Raw genomic sequence first — 17,593 nt, 5'->3', positions numbered from 1 at the left:
GTTTTCAATTCTAATAACCCACCCACGAATTAAATATTCAAATTATAATAAAACATATCAAACATAACGATTTCTAGCATGAATTTGAAGTAATTTAAGCCACATTCTATAAATTTAAAACATACACAAGTTTCGAAACATCCCTACGGTTATTAATAAGAATCAAGAGTCCCTTACTCTTGTGGTTGTTGGACACGATAAGCTAGCTTGGAAATAAATGATTGGTGGTTTGGAACATCGAATTTGGTTAAACTTGAATGCCAAACGAATTGGTTTGGTTGCGAAACCCTCGATGGAGGTGTTCTTCCTCCTCTTACGACGATGGACGATCTTTCTTCTAAATGAGTGAGTCTCCAAGTGGGTAGAATCAAAACCCCTTTGCTGATTTTTGGTGAGAACCCAAGAGAACGAAAAGGAAATGGAGGTTGGATGGGGTGATCACGTGGAGCTCGACAACACCGATGACTTTGTCTTCTTCGTCAAGGTTCAACTCGGACTTGATTAGGATAGATCTTGATGGGAATGGGTTCAAACCATAGGTTTGGAAGAATGGCTGAGTTGAGTTCTTTAGAGAAAAGAGGAAGAAATGAAATAAAAGAAAGTTATCTTTTTTTTAAATAAGGGTTGGGGGTATTTTTGATATTTTCTACTTATTTCTATTTTAGACGAAATCTCGACCATTCGAATTCGAAAAATGACATGTGAGTATTCCATTTTGAATAATTTTTCGTTGCGGACCTAATGGTATCGTCAAATTTTCCTGATTCTCATTCTAACTAAATTTCACTATTTTGGATCCCACTTAACGCGAAATTCGAGGATTGTATAACTTTTTCATCCGAACTTGCTTACATGATAAAATATATATTTCGACCTCTTTAAATCCAATAGCGGTGTCGATTTTCATTAAAAATGATCGGAACAATATCCGAGTGTTTTACTCTAATTTTCTTATTCGGTATTTTCCTCAAAATATCACCTTTTGACTTCTTCGAGATACGAGTTGAAAATCCGGGGTATTACAATTATTTTAAATAATAGAAATGATAAATTGAAGTTTATTACAACTATTTATTGATTATGTTTAGACATTTATCGTATGTTACATTATGAAAATCTGCATTATTTAACTATTAAGATGTTTACTCGTGCATATATGACTCGCTGTTAGAACGATGTTCATCTTACTGAGTATCATTCCCCTATTACTCACCCTATCCTTCACTCTTTTAGATTATTTAGTTTTTTAGGAGCTTAACTACGAAGAGCCATTCGAGGAGATCCCCATAGAAAGTTGTGTCGATGATCTGTATCCCCCGTTAGCTTGAGAATTATATTAGTAATTTAGTGGTGGTGTTTTATTTTCTATTGCGAGACTTGATGTATTTTGAGAAATTGTATTTTAGGAGATTGTTATCGCATGGATGTTTATGATTTTGTGGATTTGATGTAATTGAATATTGATGATACGTTTCCGTTGCATATATTTTTAATTCATAGTATTATTGTCTTTTATTGATCTATCAGGTTGTGTGTGTGTTTATCTTATACCTTGAGATTCTGACTGATGAATCATTGGGATTCATGTTGGGATTTTGGGACATGACAAATCTCATCTCGTACAATATTTATATAAGTAATCAATTCTTCATCAATTTCATTTAGTGTCGTATCATACACGCCTCATCTATCAATGCCAATATTTTTCATCCTCATATTGTGTAAACCATCAATAATTAATTATTGTCAGATGAAATTATGTAATGTCATGCACAGACATACAATACGTGTTTGAGTTACAAAAGAATATGAAACCATCCATTTCAAAATCGAAAATCATTTATTCAATACACCAAAGCAATGCTTAATAACGTTTCTACACAAAGAGTGATAATAATTAAACCATTTCTCCTTCGTTCTTAGTCCATTTCATCTGTAAAAGTTATGTATGTAATACCATGTATTACGATACGGTGTAAGATATCCTCGCATGTTTTTATAACTCGCACCAACCATGTCATATTTTTTTGAGAGAATTTAAAAAAAAAATTCAGTAAATTTAAATTATCTTAATGGATATCAAAAAAAAAATATAAAATAATGTTTCATTATCAACAAGAGGATATGAGAAATTCAAACTTGGATCGCTAAGCATAGATTGAAAGACTCGCCAATCATATGTCGAACCTTTCCACCCAACTAAAACAAAAATGAATTACATGTCAAATGAACAAATAACTAAGATATTATGTGCACATTTGATTTTTTTTCTTGATCAAAATGGCATTTGTATGCCAAATGGTATAACTACAGGTATATGAGTGTCATCGATTGCACCCACACAATCATATTTCATTTAAAAATAAACATTAAACAACTATTATGTTATTAATTATATTAATTCAAATATTAAATAATTAATTACTTTAAACCATGAAAAATATCGTCGATTTACTAATAATTTTGGTGGTGTGATGCTCAAGTTAGGTGCTTTTATTAAGTCATGGGCAAAATTATATAATACTTGCAACACGTGATGAAAATATCCACGTATCGTTTCACCAGAATGTTGGAATCTATCCTGATTATTTCTATTTATAAAATTATGTCCAACTGTATATAAAAAAATTACAATTTATTCTTCAACTCTCATCGTTGTACTATCTTAAAGCAATCCTTAATCTCTAATAAAATAACATAATCTATTGAAGACATACTTATCTATACGAAAACTATTGTAACAAGACATTGGGTTGTCTAAATCAAGTATTTGTCTGACATATGAATAACTAGAAAGTAGTGAAGTCTAATATGGTTGTTTTATACGTCAATTCCTTATACAGTAGTAATGCTATAGTGAAATAAAAAAGAAAATTTTCTTCTTTATGCTAACATCCATTTGTTATTGCATATACGCAAATTATATGAGTATAAACATGTAACAATTCATAATCATTTAATCATATAGAGTTTAAATGACAAATAAAAAAATTAAACATAAACATTTCTACCAAACACAACGTAAAACTATTAAGTAAAAAATTTACATAGAAATTTAATAAACTAAAATAATGTCTTCTAACAACTATTGTAATATAAAATAAAAATAATATCATTGTTCTGTTATACTATTTAAGAAATTATAATCATAAATCTATCATATCCTCAAAAGATTACCCATCATGAGATCTCATTAACCTTTTCAAATTTCATTTTAATCAATTTTGATGCAGACATGAGATAAATATCCATCAATCCAACAAAAATCTCTGTGTCAGAAGATTTTTTGAACAATTTGTCAACTAAAAACATCCATACTAGTCCATATCGATCAATGTCATGAAAAATACTCAACCAGTTGATTCATAAGATAATAGAAATGTCTTTGTTTGCATTCTGCATCATTTCTTTTTTTTTTTTTATATTTAAATTTGCCTCTATACTGTCAGTCACTACACAAATCATTCTATAAACTTCAATGTCACCCATTTTTACATTTATTTCTCATTCACACTTGTGGTAGAGAGGGTTCAAACTCACTTTATCTCTTATGACGTATTCTAAGTATTTTTTCAGTAGATTTTTTCAACTGGATCAATTGAAGTATTTGTTGTTGACCCTTTATTCACATCATCAATATTTGCATTCAAATTATCGAGAGAAACACGACTATCTTGCATGATTGAAGAATTTCTTTTGGCGTCATACAATATTTTTCCGTTTCAACGATCCCACCAAATATTAGGTTTAGCTCATCTTCTTTAATGCTTTATATCAAAATTGATTGGAATGCTTATTTAACTGACAAAAAATATAAAACATAATATATAAAAAATTTAACTAACTCATTTAACTTCAATTATCATATGAAAATATAAAAAAATTTACTAAAACATATGACTTCCATTGTTTATCAATTGCTTCAAAGGATCTCGTATGTATATCCCATCATAATCCAGATTTCATTATAAGATTTTTCTATGTTTTCCATTTATCATTTATATAATCCCAATGATGCTTGTATTGACCTTTGGTGTAAGAATTTTTCGACTTTTTTTCAAATATAGTTGTAAAATAATTATGCCCTTTTGAGGTTAGACCTTCTTATTCTTTACCATATTTTTTAATTACTTCAACCTAACATTCCACCCAAATTTTATGTATCGCTAAATCTCAATATGCCTTTACTGATGGTTGATTAGATATTATCTTAATAAAAACTACAAAAACTTAAAAAATATATATCTAGTAAAAAAAAAGGAATAAACTTCTAATCGCACGGCTGAAATAAAAGTCTTATAAGGGTTATTGGTGAAGTTATAATTTTTTAGAAAGTTGCTAATGACACCCCAACTTATCAAACTCTAATTTAAAATATAGAAAACAAGTGAATGGTTGGTAATAAGTAAAAGTTGTGCTGCCAATAATTGTTATTATTGAAGAAAAAGAAAAAAAAAGAATATTCAATAAAAGTCATTGTTGTGAATTAAAATGGTTTTAATGAAAAAATCATGTGTTTTTTTTTCCTTTAAAAGAAAAGAAAATAATAATAATAAAAATATCATATTGCAAATGGCACTTTAGAAACACATAAGTAGACAAAAACAACTTGAAGAACGTAGATTTAAAGAAAAATTGGTAGAATCAAGCACAAATAATAAATACCCATGCACGCACACAAACACATACACACAAATCAGATCCAAATCAAAGAACACCAAATCATCAAGCTTAGCTTTTAAAATTCACTAAATTAACAGAAAGAACTTATATAACCAACTCAAATAACACTTTGATTTCTCTAACACATAAGTAAAGATCAAATCGAAGAAATCTAAAAAATAATCTCAAAATATAAAACAATTTGAAATATTAATAAGATTACACCAAAAAAAATTCAAATTTTATCTTATTTAATTTATTTACATATGATATTTGTCTAGAAAATTGACAACACATCATCATCACCATCACCACCACCTCCATCTAATGAATATATAAATATAAATGGGGGTGAGGCTGAAATGAGAGACAAAACAGAGAAAACAATGAATATATTCCATATAGGTTGATGCCAAAAATATTGACATCAATAGAAACAAATCTAGCAATTAGACTAGTTTAACCTTTTTTCATTGCATTTTATAATCTTCAAGCATAAAAAAAATTAAGAGATTTAGTAGATCGAGATACAATAAAAGAGGCCAACAAACAATTAGGCAATCCATAGATCAATGACCTATACCTTATTTTGTTATAAAGATAGAAGAGATTATTGTTAAGTTATTGTGTGATTCATGGCTATTGCAACCTTGCTTTCTACAGTTTTCATATTATAATTAAAAGATAGTGAATAGAATAGGTTCAAGGAATACAATATACACATATGAGGTATTCAAAATGTGCCTTTCGGTGTATACAATACTGAACACATGTTTATGTGTTATTTGGTTGGCAATTAATACAATATATGTACCTTTTCATCAGGTCATTTATCATAAATATGACAAATTGAGTTGCACTAAGGATCAACCTGAGCCTTCTCAAGATATTAAACATTCAACTCAAGTCTATGCTAAAACCTGAGGTGGGGCCTTATGAGCTAAGCGTGAGCTTGACCCAATATATTACTTGGATTGATTGGGTTAGATAAGCTTTGAGAGAGAAAAAGAAGAATCCCAAGGGTGAATAGTATAGGCAAATTTACCCAAAGCATAACTTACCCGACTTGAAGTTGAAGTTCGCACAACGCACCAAAGACTCCGTGGGTACTCTTGATGTGGTGAGTGATTTGGAGCTGCCAAGATTTCCAACGACCAAGCACGTCTCTCGTTTCTTTGTGGTTTTCACTTTCGTCATGTCCGATCGTATCCGCCGTTAAGGAGTTCAAAGCTTTCTGCTTCGAACACTTTCTCTTTCAAACCCTCGCGTCATCTCCGATCGAATCTGCTATTAAAGACCTCAAACTCTCTCGAAGAACATAACAAAAGGTGAGCTCAGATTCTCAGAAGTACCTGAAGAGAGAGAGAGAGAGAGAGATCTACCAAACGGTGTACGAGCTGAGGCTGCTGGGCTGGCTCGCTTTACCTAAAGTTCAAAAAAAAAAAAAAAGCTCTCTCTCCTGTAACAATGGCGGAAACAAAATCAGAAACGAATAACAACAAATCATCTACGTTTCTCGACCTCTACGGTGAGTTTTATAAATCTATCGATCTCTGGTCTTTCCTCGAAATCCATCTCTGGTTGTTTGAAGAACTCTCCATAACGCTTCAATGGCTCCCTCTATCTCTAATAGGTTGGGACTTACTATTAGGATCGATCGTTGCGTTTTACGTTTTTATGGTTCCGTATACTAAGGTTGAAGAAAGCTTCAATGTTCAGGTACACAATCACAAAAAAGCTCTGTTTTTTTTTATTTTTTATCTCGTTCTTGAACTTCGAAATTGGCCTTTCGTGTGATTTAGAATTTTTTTTTATAACGAAATCAAGATGAAATCTTTAAGAGATTTTCCTGCCGAGCTGACATGGCTAATCTAGAGAGTCCTCTGATGTAAGAGCCTCTGAAATTGTGCTGAAACGTGCTATATGAAGGGAGAGTGGGGGTAATGAGACACATGTGGGTCTCCTTTGGACCTGAAATGAGTTGAGGAGAGGCACTTCGATGGCATAAATCTTGTGGTGTAAACCTTATGAACACATCCTTTTAAGTAAGCGCTAGGGGAGGGGGGAGGTGGACACCTCTAGATACGTACCTTAAGTCACTCATCTTCGATCTTCTCCTTTGATGTTGGGCACCGGTGTGGTATTTCCCGAAGACCCTCAGACAAGTAAGTCAGATTCAGAGTACATTGTTAATTTGGAATCCCATGAATCGAATAACAGAGTTTGTTTGGTGCATATCTCGAGTAGTTGTGTACGGTTCCATTTCATCTTTCAGATTTTGTCCCTACAAGCACTAAAATTAAAATTAATAAATTGTAGGGTAAGATTAGCCAAAAAAAGAGAATTTTTGGAAAAATTGTGAAAACAAACCTATCCATTTTATTTGAGGTAAAGAGAAGTTTTTGTCGAGATAGAAGAGCCTACCGTTATCATAGAAGGAGTTAGGAAGGATAGATAGGGGAAAAAATGAATATTTTGATTATTAAAACATTAAATTACCATCGCCAGCATATACATGTAAGGTGCACTTTCTGACATGAGGTATTAAAGAAAGGTGTATAAGGCATGAGACATTTTCCTTTATCAAAGCCCTAGTGGACGAGTCATATGCTTCACAAGGTTTTGTATCTCATACTGAGGCAAGGTTTGGGTCTAGAGAAAAATCGAAATGGCCTCAATCGAAAAATTCCTAGACATTTCGAAACATTCAATGTTTTGAGGTCAATTTTATTTAAGTTTCAGTTGAAAGTTCAATTTTCCCCCAAAAACATTCCAAAATGGCACAAATATTTTAGTCACTCTCACAAGTATCTATTTATTTACTTATTATTTTTTTTTTAAATAAGACAGATTGGTTTGGGAAAGCTCCGCCCCAAGGTGAACCCCTAGACGATAGCTTTGACGCCTTTTAAAACATCATTTTCAATAAAAAATTTCATTTCTAATGTAAAGGATGCGAAATATTGTCTTAAATGTTTAATTTGTATTAATAAAATGTGGGGTGACCATAGTCACCAAGTTAGGTCGACAAGGGAAAATTCAGAAAATACGGTAAAATCAGAAAATACTCAGAAAAAATCGAGCTAGGGTTAGGACCATGTAATTGTTCCCACTAGGTGTTGGTCTCATATTATATAATCAAATACCATGATAAATTACAATAACAAATCACCACCCTATATTCAAGATTTATATTATTCAAAATATAAAAAGATAACAATCGTGGGTGTAAGTTAAGACTCATAAATTGATCAAATCAATGTCATCTTCATTATCTAACACTTCATTGGTGATCATCTTCTTTACTAGTGCATCAAGGAAATCTTTTTTTTTTTTTTGATTTAATCACAAGGTTCATGATTTAATCGTAAAGTTTGTAAAGTCAAAACTTAAATAAAAGTTGTGATAAAATTGGTGAAGGAAAATGTCACAATTTAGTCACGACTTTTTCAATAAATCACAGACTTTGGTGATTATCCTGTTGTCTTAGCATTGCTTGAGAGAAACATTGATCATTGAGCATTGAACTCTCAAACATAATATCCCTTACACAAACCTTGTTGCGTTGTATCATTGTATGGATGGGGTTGGAATGTATGATGTCAACCTTCAACCTACTCAGAGCTTATGTTTGAAAAGGATATGGGTTTAAATATATATTGGTTTGGTTTTAGTATATAGGGTGGGGGGAGACAACCATCATAGTCTTCCAAAAAACTATACTTGGTTTATGGTTGTTATTTCTTTGGAGAAGAGAGGAGACACTGCTTGTGGACTTCAACACCCTTTCTTTCTTCTTATTGGCTTCTTTTGGAGAAGCGCTGAGATTAATTCACTTTTTGCATGTTTCTTGTTCCCTGTACCTTAAAGAATGATAAAATCTTGATAGATTTCTTGGACCTGGCCTCTTGTGTTTTGGTGCTAAGTCAACCTCTGTGTATGGGGTTGGAGGTTAAACAACCTGTGTTTGGGGTTAGTCTATTGGTGCCTCCTTAACCCGCTTTTAAACTAGGGACTGTGTTGGAGGCCTTAGTTATCGGAAGTGCCTGCAAGTGGCTCTATGTTGGGAGTGGGGAGTGCCTTTAAAAACTAGAAATTTAACTATTTTATGATCTGAAGTGCTCTACAATCGTTTCCTATTCCTTGACTTGAGCTTTGCTGGACCTATTTGGAGAGAGCTAAGTGCATCAGTGATGGGGGCTTGGCAGAGGATCTCGATGGGACTTTGTTCTTTAAAATTGCAAATGGCCCCTATCATGACCTTGTTGACATCTGCTTGTATATTAAGGAGGTTTAGAGTGGGTTGGATGCGTCCTTGATGGGGCCTGGTTGAGGTTGTTGATGGGTCTTTATTTGGTCCAAATTGCACATGGGCCCCCTATTGAGGCCTTATGGGTCCCTACCGTATCTTGATGTCCACAACTGCCTGTACATTAAATAGGTTTGGAATCACACTTGGAAACCCCTTTTTTCATCTCATAATTCAAACTTATTTAATGGAATTTGCTCTAATGTTTTCTTAGGTTTTGGTCTGAATTATTTATAATTTTCATGCCCTTTATGTTCTTACTCGTTTTTTATGTTGTTAATCAAGGCAACACATGATATACTTTATCATCAGCATCAATTAGAGAAGGTATGTTTCCCTGTTTACATCTTTGATCCATTGTATATGTTGATGTGGGCGCAAGGAAATTTTAAACCAGGCCTGATTTGGTGATTTTTCTTTAATTGGTTTCAGTATGACCATTTGGAATTTCCTGGAGTCGTTCCTCGCTCATTCATAGGTAAGCTTCATGCGCTTTGGCAAATTGGATAGCTGATGTGTAAGTTTTTCCTTTTTGTCATTTTGGGTATACATTCTAATTAGTTTATTCTAGTATTTATAGAGAGTTTATTTATTAAAAAAGGATAGTTTTTGTCATGTTTTTATAAACTTTACTTCTTAATTTTTTGACTGCGTTAATGGTCAAGCTAGTAGCTCTTTTGGATGGTGCATACTCTATTAACCTCGAGTTTTGGAGTTCTATCCCTATCTTAGCTTCAAAAAGAAAGAAGAATATTTTCTTTTTAGGGGTAGTTACTGGGATCAAATTTGTGACCATTTGCAATTTCACTATTTTTTTGTAGTAAGTAAATTTCGTATCACTAAAATCATGCGATAATTAATTTTTTCTTTTAAATATGTATGAATAAGTTACTAATATATCTAACTAATTAGAATATGAACGACTGTATGCATACTTATATGAATATTTTTGATATATTAATGATACGGAATTTACTTACTACATTAAAAATTAGGGGGTTTGGCAGCAAGGAACTCCAGTAGCTAAACTAGAAAAAATGGTTGTGTTTTGATATATGATCTAGAAAAATCCGCTAAATGATTAATTTTCTGTGAATTTTTGAAGTTGTGATTGTTTTATTCTGAATCAGAAATCAAATTGCAAAAGTTGGACACTATTGAATCACTCATAAACTGTAATTGAAAATTTTAAGTAAAGGGAGTAATTTTTTTCTTTTTATATCATTCACCCTTGGATCCTGGGTTGTGGTTTGGACCGTAGATCATAGATCTCGAGGATTGAGGTATGACAGTTTTCTTACTCCACCCTCTAGAAAAAGGATATTTCCATCTTCTCATGATCTTCTCTCACAATTACCCCACTCCCAAAACTCAAAACCAACTCTTTTTGATACTTTCCTAGGTTCAACCAAACGAGGGAATTCGTTTTTCAACAAAATTTAGTTCCTGTGATCATTTTCCCAAGTAATTCATGTTCCTTTGAAAATGAATTCACTGCAATCATACAAAACCGAAAAATTCTAATTGCTAAAATCTTGCAATTAAACTAGCACCCACATGATTTTTGTTCTACCAACTTTAAAACCCTCTCTTCTGGATTGTACTAATAACAGTAAATCTTCCAACTATTAATATTCGACCAACATAAAGGCTTCCTCTTTTGGGGCTGTTTATGGTACTCTCTTGTGGCTGGTTTGATCCATGCAAAGTGTCATACCTCCAAAATATAACATGAATCCCCATGATTTTATGTTAGATCTCTAGGTATGATATAATCTTCCATGTCATGATAATTAATATATAAACACAATTTGGACAATTGTAACATGATATATGGACAAAGACATCATTAAACGTAAAAAGATATTGAAATATCTGATTTTCAGAGTATGTACATCATCTACAACTCCAAGTGTCTCTATCAAAGCATTTCTAGAACATCTCTTAAACTGAAAATATATACATATAACCAGAGGGTGGATACATACTGTGTCAAATATATATGAAGGCAGACATCTCAAAAATATACTAAATCTAACCATCTCTAGTCATCCGATGTAATAATAGCTAAACTCCTCCTTCGGAATGTTGTAACCACATTTAAATAATTTAATTGAAATACTGTAAATATAAACAACTCTAAATCATCTCGACATCGTCATACATAAACAATCAATGAGAGTATATTAGAATAGAGGAGGATCATGACTGATATGGACATCTCAGTCCAAATACGTGTATGCTCCAATACTTACCAGTGTGGAACTCCACTGTTAGTTCTTGATTTTGTGTCCTACAAGGCTAACCAGTTAGGGGTAGCTATTTATCTAGCTTAGGTTGGCCATTTGACGAGGGAAATAATGAAAGATGCTTCTATTATGTCGATCAAATTTGTTCAACTACTCTATACTGCGAATGATCATTGGCAAATCAGCTTCATCTATACCCCTCGGATGGGCGTGCGAACCTCAAGTAACTCTAGTATTGTACAAACATTATCTTTACACCTTGTTCTCTATTAAAGGTAGAAGTGAATTTCTCGAATATTGAAAATGATGTTGATCTCCAAACATCCCATACTACTAGGGAGATATGACATCTCAACCTGTATCTTGGAATAACGTGTAACTCTGGAAAGTTATGACAAACTAGTCTTTATGGGTAGTCTCTAACCTTTTTTATAAATCACTAAAATATATTTGATTATAGTAATTTTTTTCAAAATCTAAATCAAATTGAAAAGTAACGCTCATAATGGGTGATGAATACTTAAGTCTTTTTGTAAAACAACATCCTGTCACAACATCCAACCTCGTGATCACGCGAGCTAAAATTCTACTAAATTGTAAAGCCTATCAATCATGCTAGCTAAATCTATATACACTTCATCATCACACGAGTTATATTTAGGAAAAGAAATTACACCTCGCGGTCATGCGAGCTATATCTAATGTATTTTGGTATTCATAAACCATACAATCAACTAACTGAGAATAGAGTCCTCAATACATTAATAACAAGCTTATTGCATCCTAGATGCAATTATCAGTTCAAACCAACTATTTCTCTCTTTTGTAACTTAAATATACTTTATTGTTAAGAAATATTTTAGATAAATATCAACTACTTCATTGTTTACAACAATGTTAAATATAATCAATTTAGATTTTATAATATCGAAGTTATAACTTATCGGGATAATAATTATAAACGATGTGCATAATTTCATTTATATATTTAGTTGGAATTTCCATGTTGAAATTTCCTTGGAAATTGGTTTGTAGTATAAAAAATTATAATTAAACCTTCTTATTTAAATGAAAATCATCCCAACATGAATTGACAACCTCTTCACTTCAATGGAAAAAAAAATCGGAATATTAAGTAATAATAATCAATTCATTTTCAAGAGTTTTTAGAATCAAGTAGAATCCAAATACTAACCCAAAGTTAAAACATTTAAATTCTACAACTATTTACAATAATAATAGCCTTAAAAAAATTATTTTTAACTAAAACACATTAGAACCTTTATAAAACTACTGGAAACCCCTTATTTTACTGCATGCATTTTGAATTGTCTTTAGTATTCACAAACAAAATATAAATTTTTAAATATTCATTAAAGAAATTGTTTTTTCTAACATTACAACTAAGAAATGTAAGAACCTATGTTTTTTATTTATTTTTTATTTTTTTCCCTTTCTTCTTTCTTTTCTTCTTCCTTTCTCCTCTTTCCATCTCTTTTTTTCTTTCTTTCCTTGCTTCTTCTTTCATTTCTTTTCTTCTTCTGCTTTTGATTCTATAGAAATGGGACTCATACCCCATTTTAATAAAGTAAAGTGCTGGGACATGTGGTCTCCTCACCACTAGGACATTTTTTTAAAAACAACCCACCCCCACACTTGAACCAAATTTCAAATCCACCCCTAATTTATAAGTAATTGTATATTAGGCCAAAATTTTAAAACTTAATTTATTTTAATATTTTTAATTGATTAAGTAATTTATTAAAAAATATTTTTTTCCTTCTCTGTTACGTCCGTTGCATTAGAAAGAGTCGTTCTGTGTTTGTCAAAACTTTTAAATTCTTGCCTGATTTTTCAATATTTGACAAAATGCACTTCATAAGTTCTGACTTTGCGATTGGATTCATTCAAACTCCGCTTTTTGGGTTCTTATATTCTATTCCTTATAATTTTTCAAGCTCTAGGTAATGGTATTGCAACTTATGTATTTTTCTATATTTTGCTATCTTATCCGATCTGATTCGGATTTTTACATGCTTACAGTCTAAAGCTAGTTTTCTTAATGCTTTTGAATTTAATGGTGGAGTCAAAATTTTCAAAATCTATCTCCATCAAAATTTTAATATTGACCAATACTGCAAAATGGAATTTATTACTCGAGATTTAGTATAATTATTTCAAGTCATTATACAAAACCTCTTTTAATGGTGTTCGTCCAGCACTAGTACACCTGAATAGACCAAAGGATCTTCATGATGGGCTGAACTTCAGGTTTGTTTTTAGTTGGGCTGCAAGGAGGCTGAACCTATGTTACCAGATTCGTTGCTACTAGACGAACCTCTTACTTGGTTCATGGGATTTTGTGAACCCACACAAACCAATTTGCAAAACCAACCATTCTGGTTTTCTGTCATTGGGTTCGACAAACCCAATATGGAAAATACGGCTTTTTTTTTTGTTTGAAAATTTGACTTTGCCTACTTGAAAGATTAGTCTTCTAGAAACTGTTTTAGTCAACTCGTAGAAACATTTTAACATTTTAGATGTACTTGTAACTTGCATTGTTGAATAATATATATGCTCAAGCGAACCGTACTATAAAATCTAAGCAAACCAAGAAACAAATTATCCCTGCCTACCCTTATGAACTGGGTTCATTCAAGAGTGGTAAACTGTGAAGCACATACCCAAATCTGAATTGAGTAAACCTATGAACAAGGTACCATAGGCTGGACCATGGATTTAAGGGAACGCTGGATTTCCCTTGAATCTTGGGCATGATTGTGACGTCCAAAGGAGCCCAATCAGTAGTCTGTTTGGATAGAAAGTAGAAATTAAGTAGGAATAAAGTAACTTTGGAGGAAAGTAACTTTTAAAAAGTACGAAGTAGTTTCATTTTGCTTTTTAAAAAGTAGGGATATTTACTTTTTAAAAGTAGTTTTCTAAAATGAATCCAAACAGACTTCATAACTTTTTAACTTTCAAAAGTCAGAAAGTTACTTTTTTGTGTGTATCAAAATGGGCTCTAGATTTGATTTTCAATCTCCACAGTCTAGAGGTACCATAGGTCTGGATCATGGATTTAAGAGAACTCTGGATTTTGCATTTCATGACTCTAGAATTGGGTTATTTCTAGAATGGAGAACTGCAAACCACGAGCCTACGCTTGAACCAAGCAAACAAAGGATTGGACCATGGGTTTAATCTAACTCTGGTTTTCTCATGAATCTTCGACATGATTGTGAGGTCTAGAGGAGCCCAATTAGATCTGATATTTAGCCTCCATATTGCGTATAAAGTTCAAAGTTCCTCCCGTAGAATTCTTTATATAAGGTATTACACCATTCTTTTCAAGTGTTGTTTAGTGTTATTTACCTCAATCAAAGAACTTTTAATTTTCAATCTTGTAGTCTCATAAGTGAAATCAAGATGCCTTCTGGTATTAGTTCTATAGTATTTGAGTAGGACCATAAGCTTAACAAAGATGAGCATGTTGAGATGGATGAGTGGAAAGACTAGGAAAGATAAAATTAGAAAGAACGCATTCGAGGAAATGTATGAATAAATCCAATATGCAATAAATTATAAGATAGTTATGTGAAATGATTTGGGTATGTTTAATGAAGACTAATTACAACACCAATTAGAAGAAATATTCAAGTTGAAGGTTCTAAAAGAGTGAGAGGAAGACCTAGAAGAACGTAGATGGAGATAGTAAAAGCAGATATGAACTCATTCTCAATGACAGAAAACTTGGCTTTGGACAAAGTGGAATGGTGGAATAAGATTCATTTAGCTGATCCCAAATCTTTAAGATAAGGCTTTGTTGTTGTTGTTAGCCACAAAAAGGAACGAAAACTTTTGACTTGACTAGTAGCTAATTGTTATATTTTGATAAAAGTGTAAATAGTATGCAGATCTATTTTGAATTGGTTTGAGCAAATATTAGTTTTAGATGCTAGTCAAATAAAATTTAAGTATGAAATGCGATCGCAACTCTCCAATGCCATCTATTTTCAATTTGAATGAAAGGGGCATTTAATAAATCACATTTGCATATGTAACTTAATGATTCACCAACCTTCTATCCCTAGTCACAATCCTAAGGTTTGTGCACAAGTAGGACGGTGGGAATTGGGATTATGGAAAAAAACATGTATTGGTATACCCTTTTGTACTCTTATTAATTTTGCAAACTGAAAATAGCTAACATAGTAAAGTCCTGCGTGTTTCATAGTGATCCATATTATGAGGATCTTAAAAATTCTAGTTCCAAGTTCAAGATCTTGGTATGCTTAGGTTCTTGTCGGAGTTGAACTAGAATGGGTCCATAGACCCAATCACTAATCAGCCATCGTACTTTTCTCAATGGAAGAAATGGAATCCAACATGTTCGCTTTCGACTTGCTGACTAAAAAAGCTTATGTGCCATTATCACATCCTAGCACCGTTATTCTTCTTTGGAGATTCTTGCTATGATATCAATTAAAGAAGTCTTTAAAAGGGATGAAAAGTTGGCAATTCAAAAAAGTCAAGTACGCATCCTTATTAAATCCAAGATTGCAGGATTCCTCTTCGATTACAACAACAATGCCTTATCCCAAAGATTTGGGGTTGGTTAAACGAATCCTATCCCTTCATTCCACTATGTACAAAGCCAAGTCTTCTGTTATTGAGAGTGAGTTCATATCTACTTTCACCGTCTCCATCCACTTTCTTTTGGGTCTTCTTTTTGCTCATTTAGGACCTTAAACTTGAATATTTCTTCTAAGTGGAGTTGTAATCAGTCTTCTTTGATTGAGGTTATCATTAAGAACATGTAGATGAACTTGAGCATTGAGTTCTCCTGGTTTGTCCCTTAGGAACTTGTCTATGAAAGGCTATCCGAGAAGAAACTCCCAACTATTCCAAGTTGAGGTGTGCGAGTAGAGTCCTAGGAGACGATTCTAATGTCTTACTTGAATCACAGAGTTTGTTGGAGAAATGAGATGACTAAAAATATGTGATCCAGATCAACACATCACTTGTCCTTTCCCTTGACCTCAGCCAATCTGTTGCCTAGAGAGCTATCTTTCGGCAAAACTAGAGCTTTTGATGAAGCAAAAAACAAGAACATCAGGTCCAAGTCAAAGTGCTAGTTCAGGATAATGTAGTGATTCTACAACATCTAATCAGTAACCAAGACGAGGAGGTTCAAAAGGGAGCATTCAGGCCCATCCCATGTTGCATGTGGAGGGAGAAGTCTTTATCATATTTTCAGAGTGATAATTCATTTAAGTAAAGCCACGAAGTTGACACCAAATAGGCATTTGAATGTAAAGATTGCCATGAAGTTAGGAGTAATTGTGATCGATAGAATTCTCCAATTCCGACCAGGGAATCCCAAAGAAAGGCGCAGATCAACTGAGAGAATTAAAGAGAAAAATAAAATTTCTGGAGCAATTCCTTTAACTGATTTGAAGATTCAATGAACTACAATACTTGATAGCTTCTCAATTTATAGATTGAGAACAAGAAGAATATAATAATCTTAGTAAAGCTTGAATTAAAAGATGCTAATCCACCTAGAAGGTCTGTAAATAAATCTTACTAACGAAAATAAATAAAACCCAAAATATAAATTCAGAAATTAGAAACTAACTACTCATAAAACAGAAATTCACATATGGCAGTTGAATGGTTAACCCTTAATGCTTTTAGAGAAATTCAGCACTCTTCTGTCTGCTAGGAATCTTTCTCAGAATCAACGGAATCAACTGCAGCTGTAATTCTTGCCTTTACAGCTGCCACCTCCTGGCTGATTCAACAAGGTCAACAGATTCAACTCAATCCACTAATTTTGGATGCCAAGTTGCACTGTTTTGGTTTCACAAGTTGTCAAGACAATCATTGAAAAGTCTTGATGATTTGAGAACTACCTTCTTGTCCAATTACGTTTACCATAAAGTAGAGTTGACATCCACACCCTTTTCAAATTCTAAGTAAAAGAAAAGAAAGAGCATGTGAGGCTTCAGTAAGAAGTTCCAAGTTCCAACAACTTACTCTTGCATTGAAAACTTGAATTATATATGAAAGAATCATTGCCCCTAGTCATACTCATGGTTGAAAATTTCATCTTGAAGGAATGTTTGGGTCAAGGAAGAAATAGAACTTTTTGAAACATTCACAACATTCATCAAAACTTGAACTTTAGTGATAAATATTTTTAAAAAACATGTTGTAGGTTATTAAATGAATCTGACAACTATGTATGTTAAATGCATCATACTTTTCATGTTGATATGTACCGGTAAACTTCAATATTCTGCGAATAGACTAAGTTGGATTACATTAAAGTATGTCTAATGTTTCAATAAGCTATCAAATACCATTT

The 17,593-nt window shown here is 32.5% G+C and overlaps 1 protein-coding gene across 4 annotated transcripts in view; it reads left to right on the top strand.

Annotated features, from left to right (window-relative positions):
- The first annotated feature begins 5,694 nt into the window (after window positions 1-5,694).
- Window positions 5,695-17,593, top strand: part of ALG12 (homolog of asparagine-linked glycosylation 12) — a 78,782-nt gene continuing 66,883 nt past the window's right edge. The window contains exons 1-5 of one of the 4 annotated variants that reach the window (XM_086460284.1): window positions 6,176-6,190; window positions 6,296-6,381; window positions 6,490-6,827; window positions 9,257-9,298; window positions 9,404-9,449. Coding sequence is in view for 3 of the 4 variants with exons in the window: in XM_086460283.1 (XP_086316409.1) it covers window positions 6,130-6,190; window positions 6,296-6,381; window positions 9,257-9,298; window positions 9,404-9,449 (235 nt within the window). In the remaining variant the exon portion in view is untranslated. Of the gene's footprint in view, window positions 6,191-6,295; window positions 6,382-6,489; window positions 6,828-9,256; window positions 9,299-9,403; window positions 9,450-17,593 lie in introns of all 4 variants that reach the window. The other 3 variants (XM_086460283.1, XM_086460282.1, XM_086460280.1) reach the window with 3 other exon arrangements.

The sequence above is a fragment of the Akebia trifoliata genome, chromosome 11 (genome assembly GCF_017979445.1).
Source record: "Akebia trifoliata isolate Shusen 1 chromosome 11, ASM1797944v1, whole genome shotgun sequence".
NCBI classification, from domain to species: Eukaryota; Viridiplantae; Streptophyta; class Magnoliopsida; order Ranunculales; family Lardizabalaceae; genus Akebia; species Akebia trifoliata.
The sequence above is the reverse complement of the archived record's forward strand: the minus strand, read 5'-3'. Positions and strand labels throughout refer to the sequence as shown.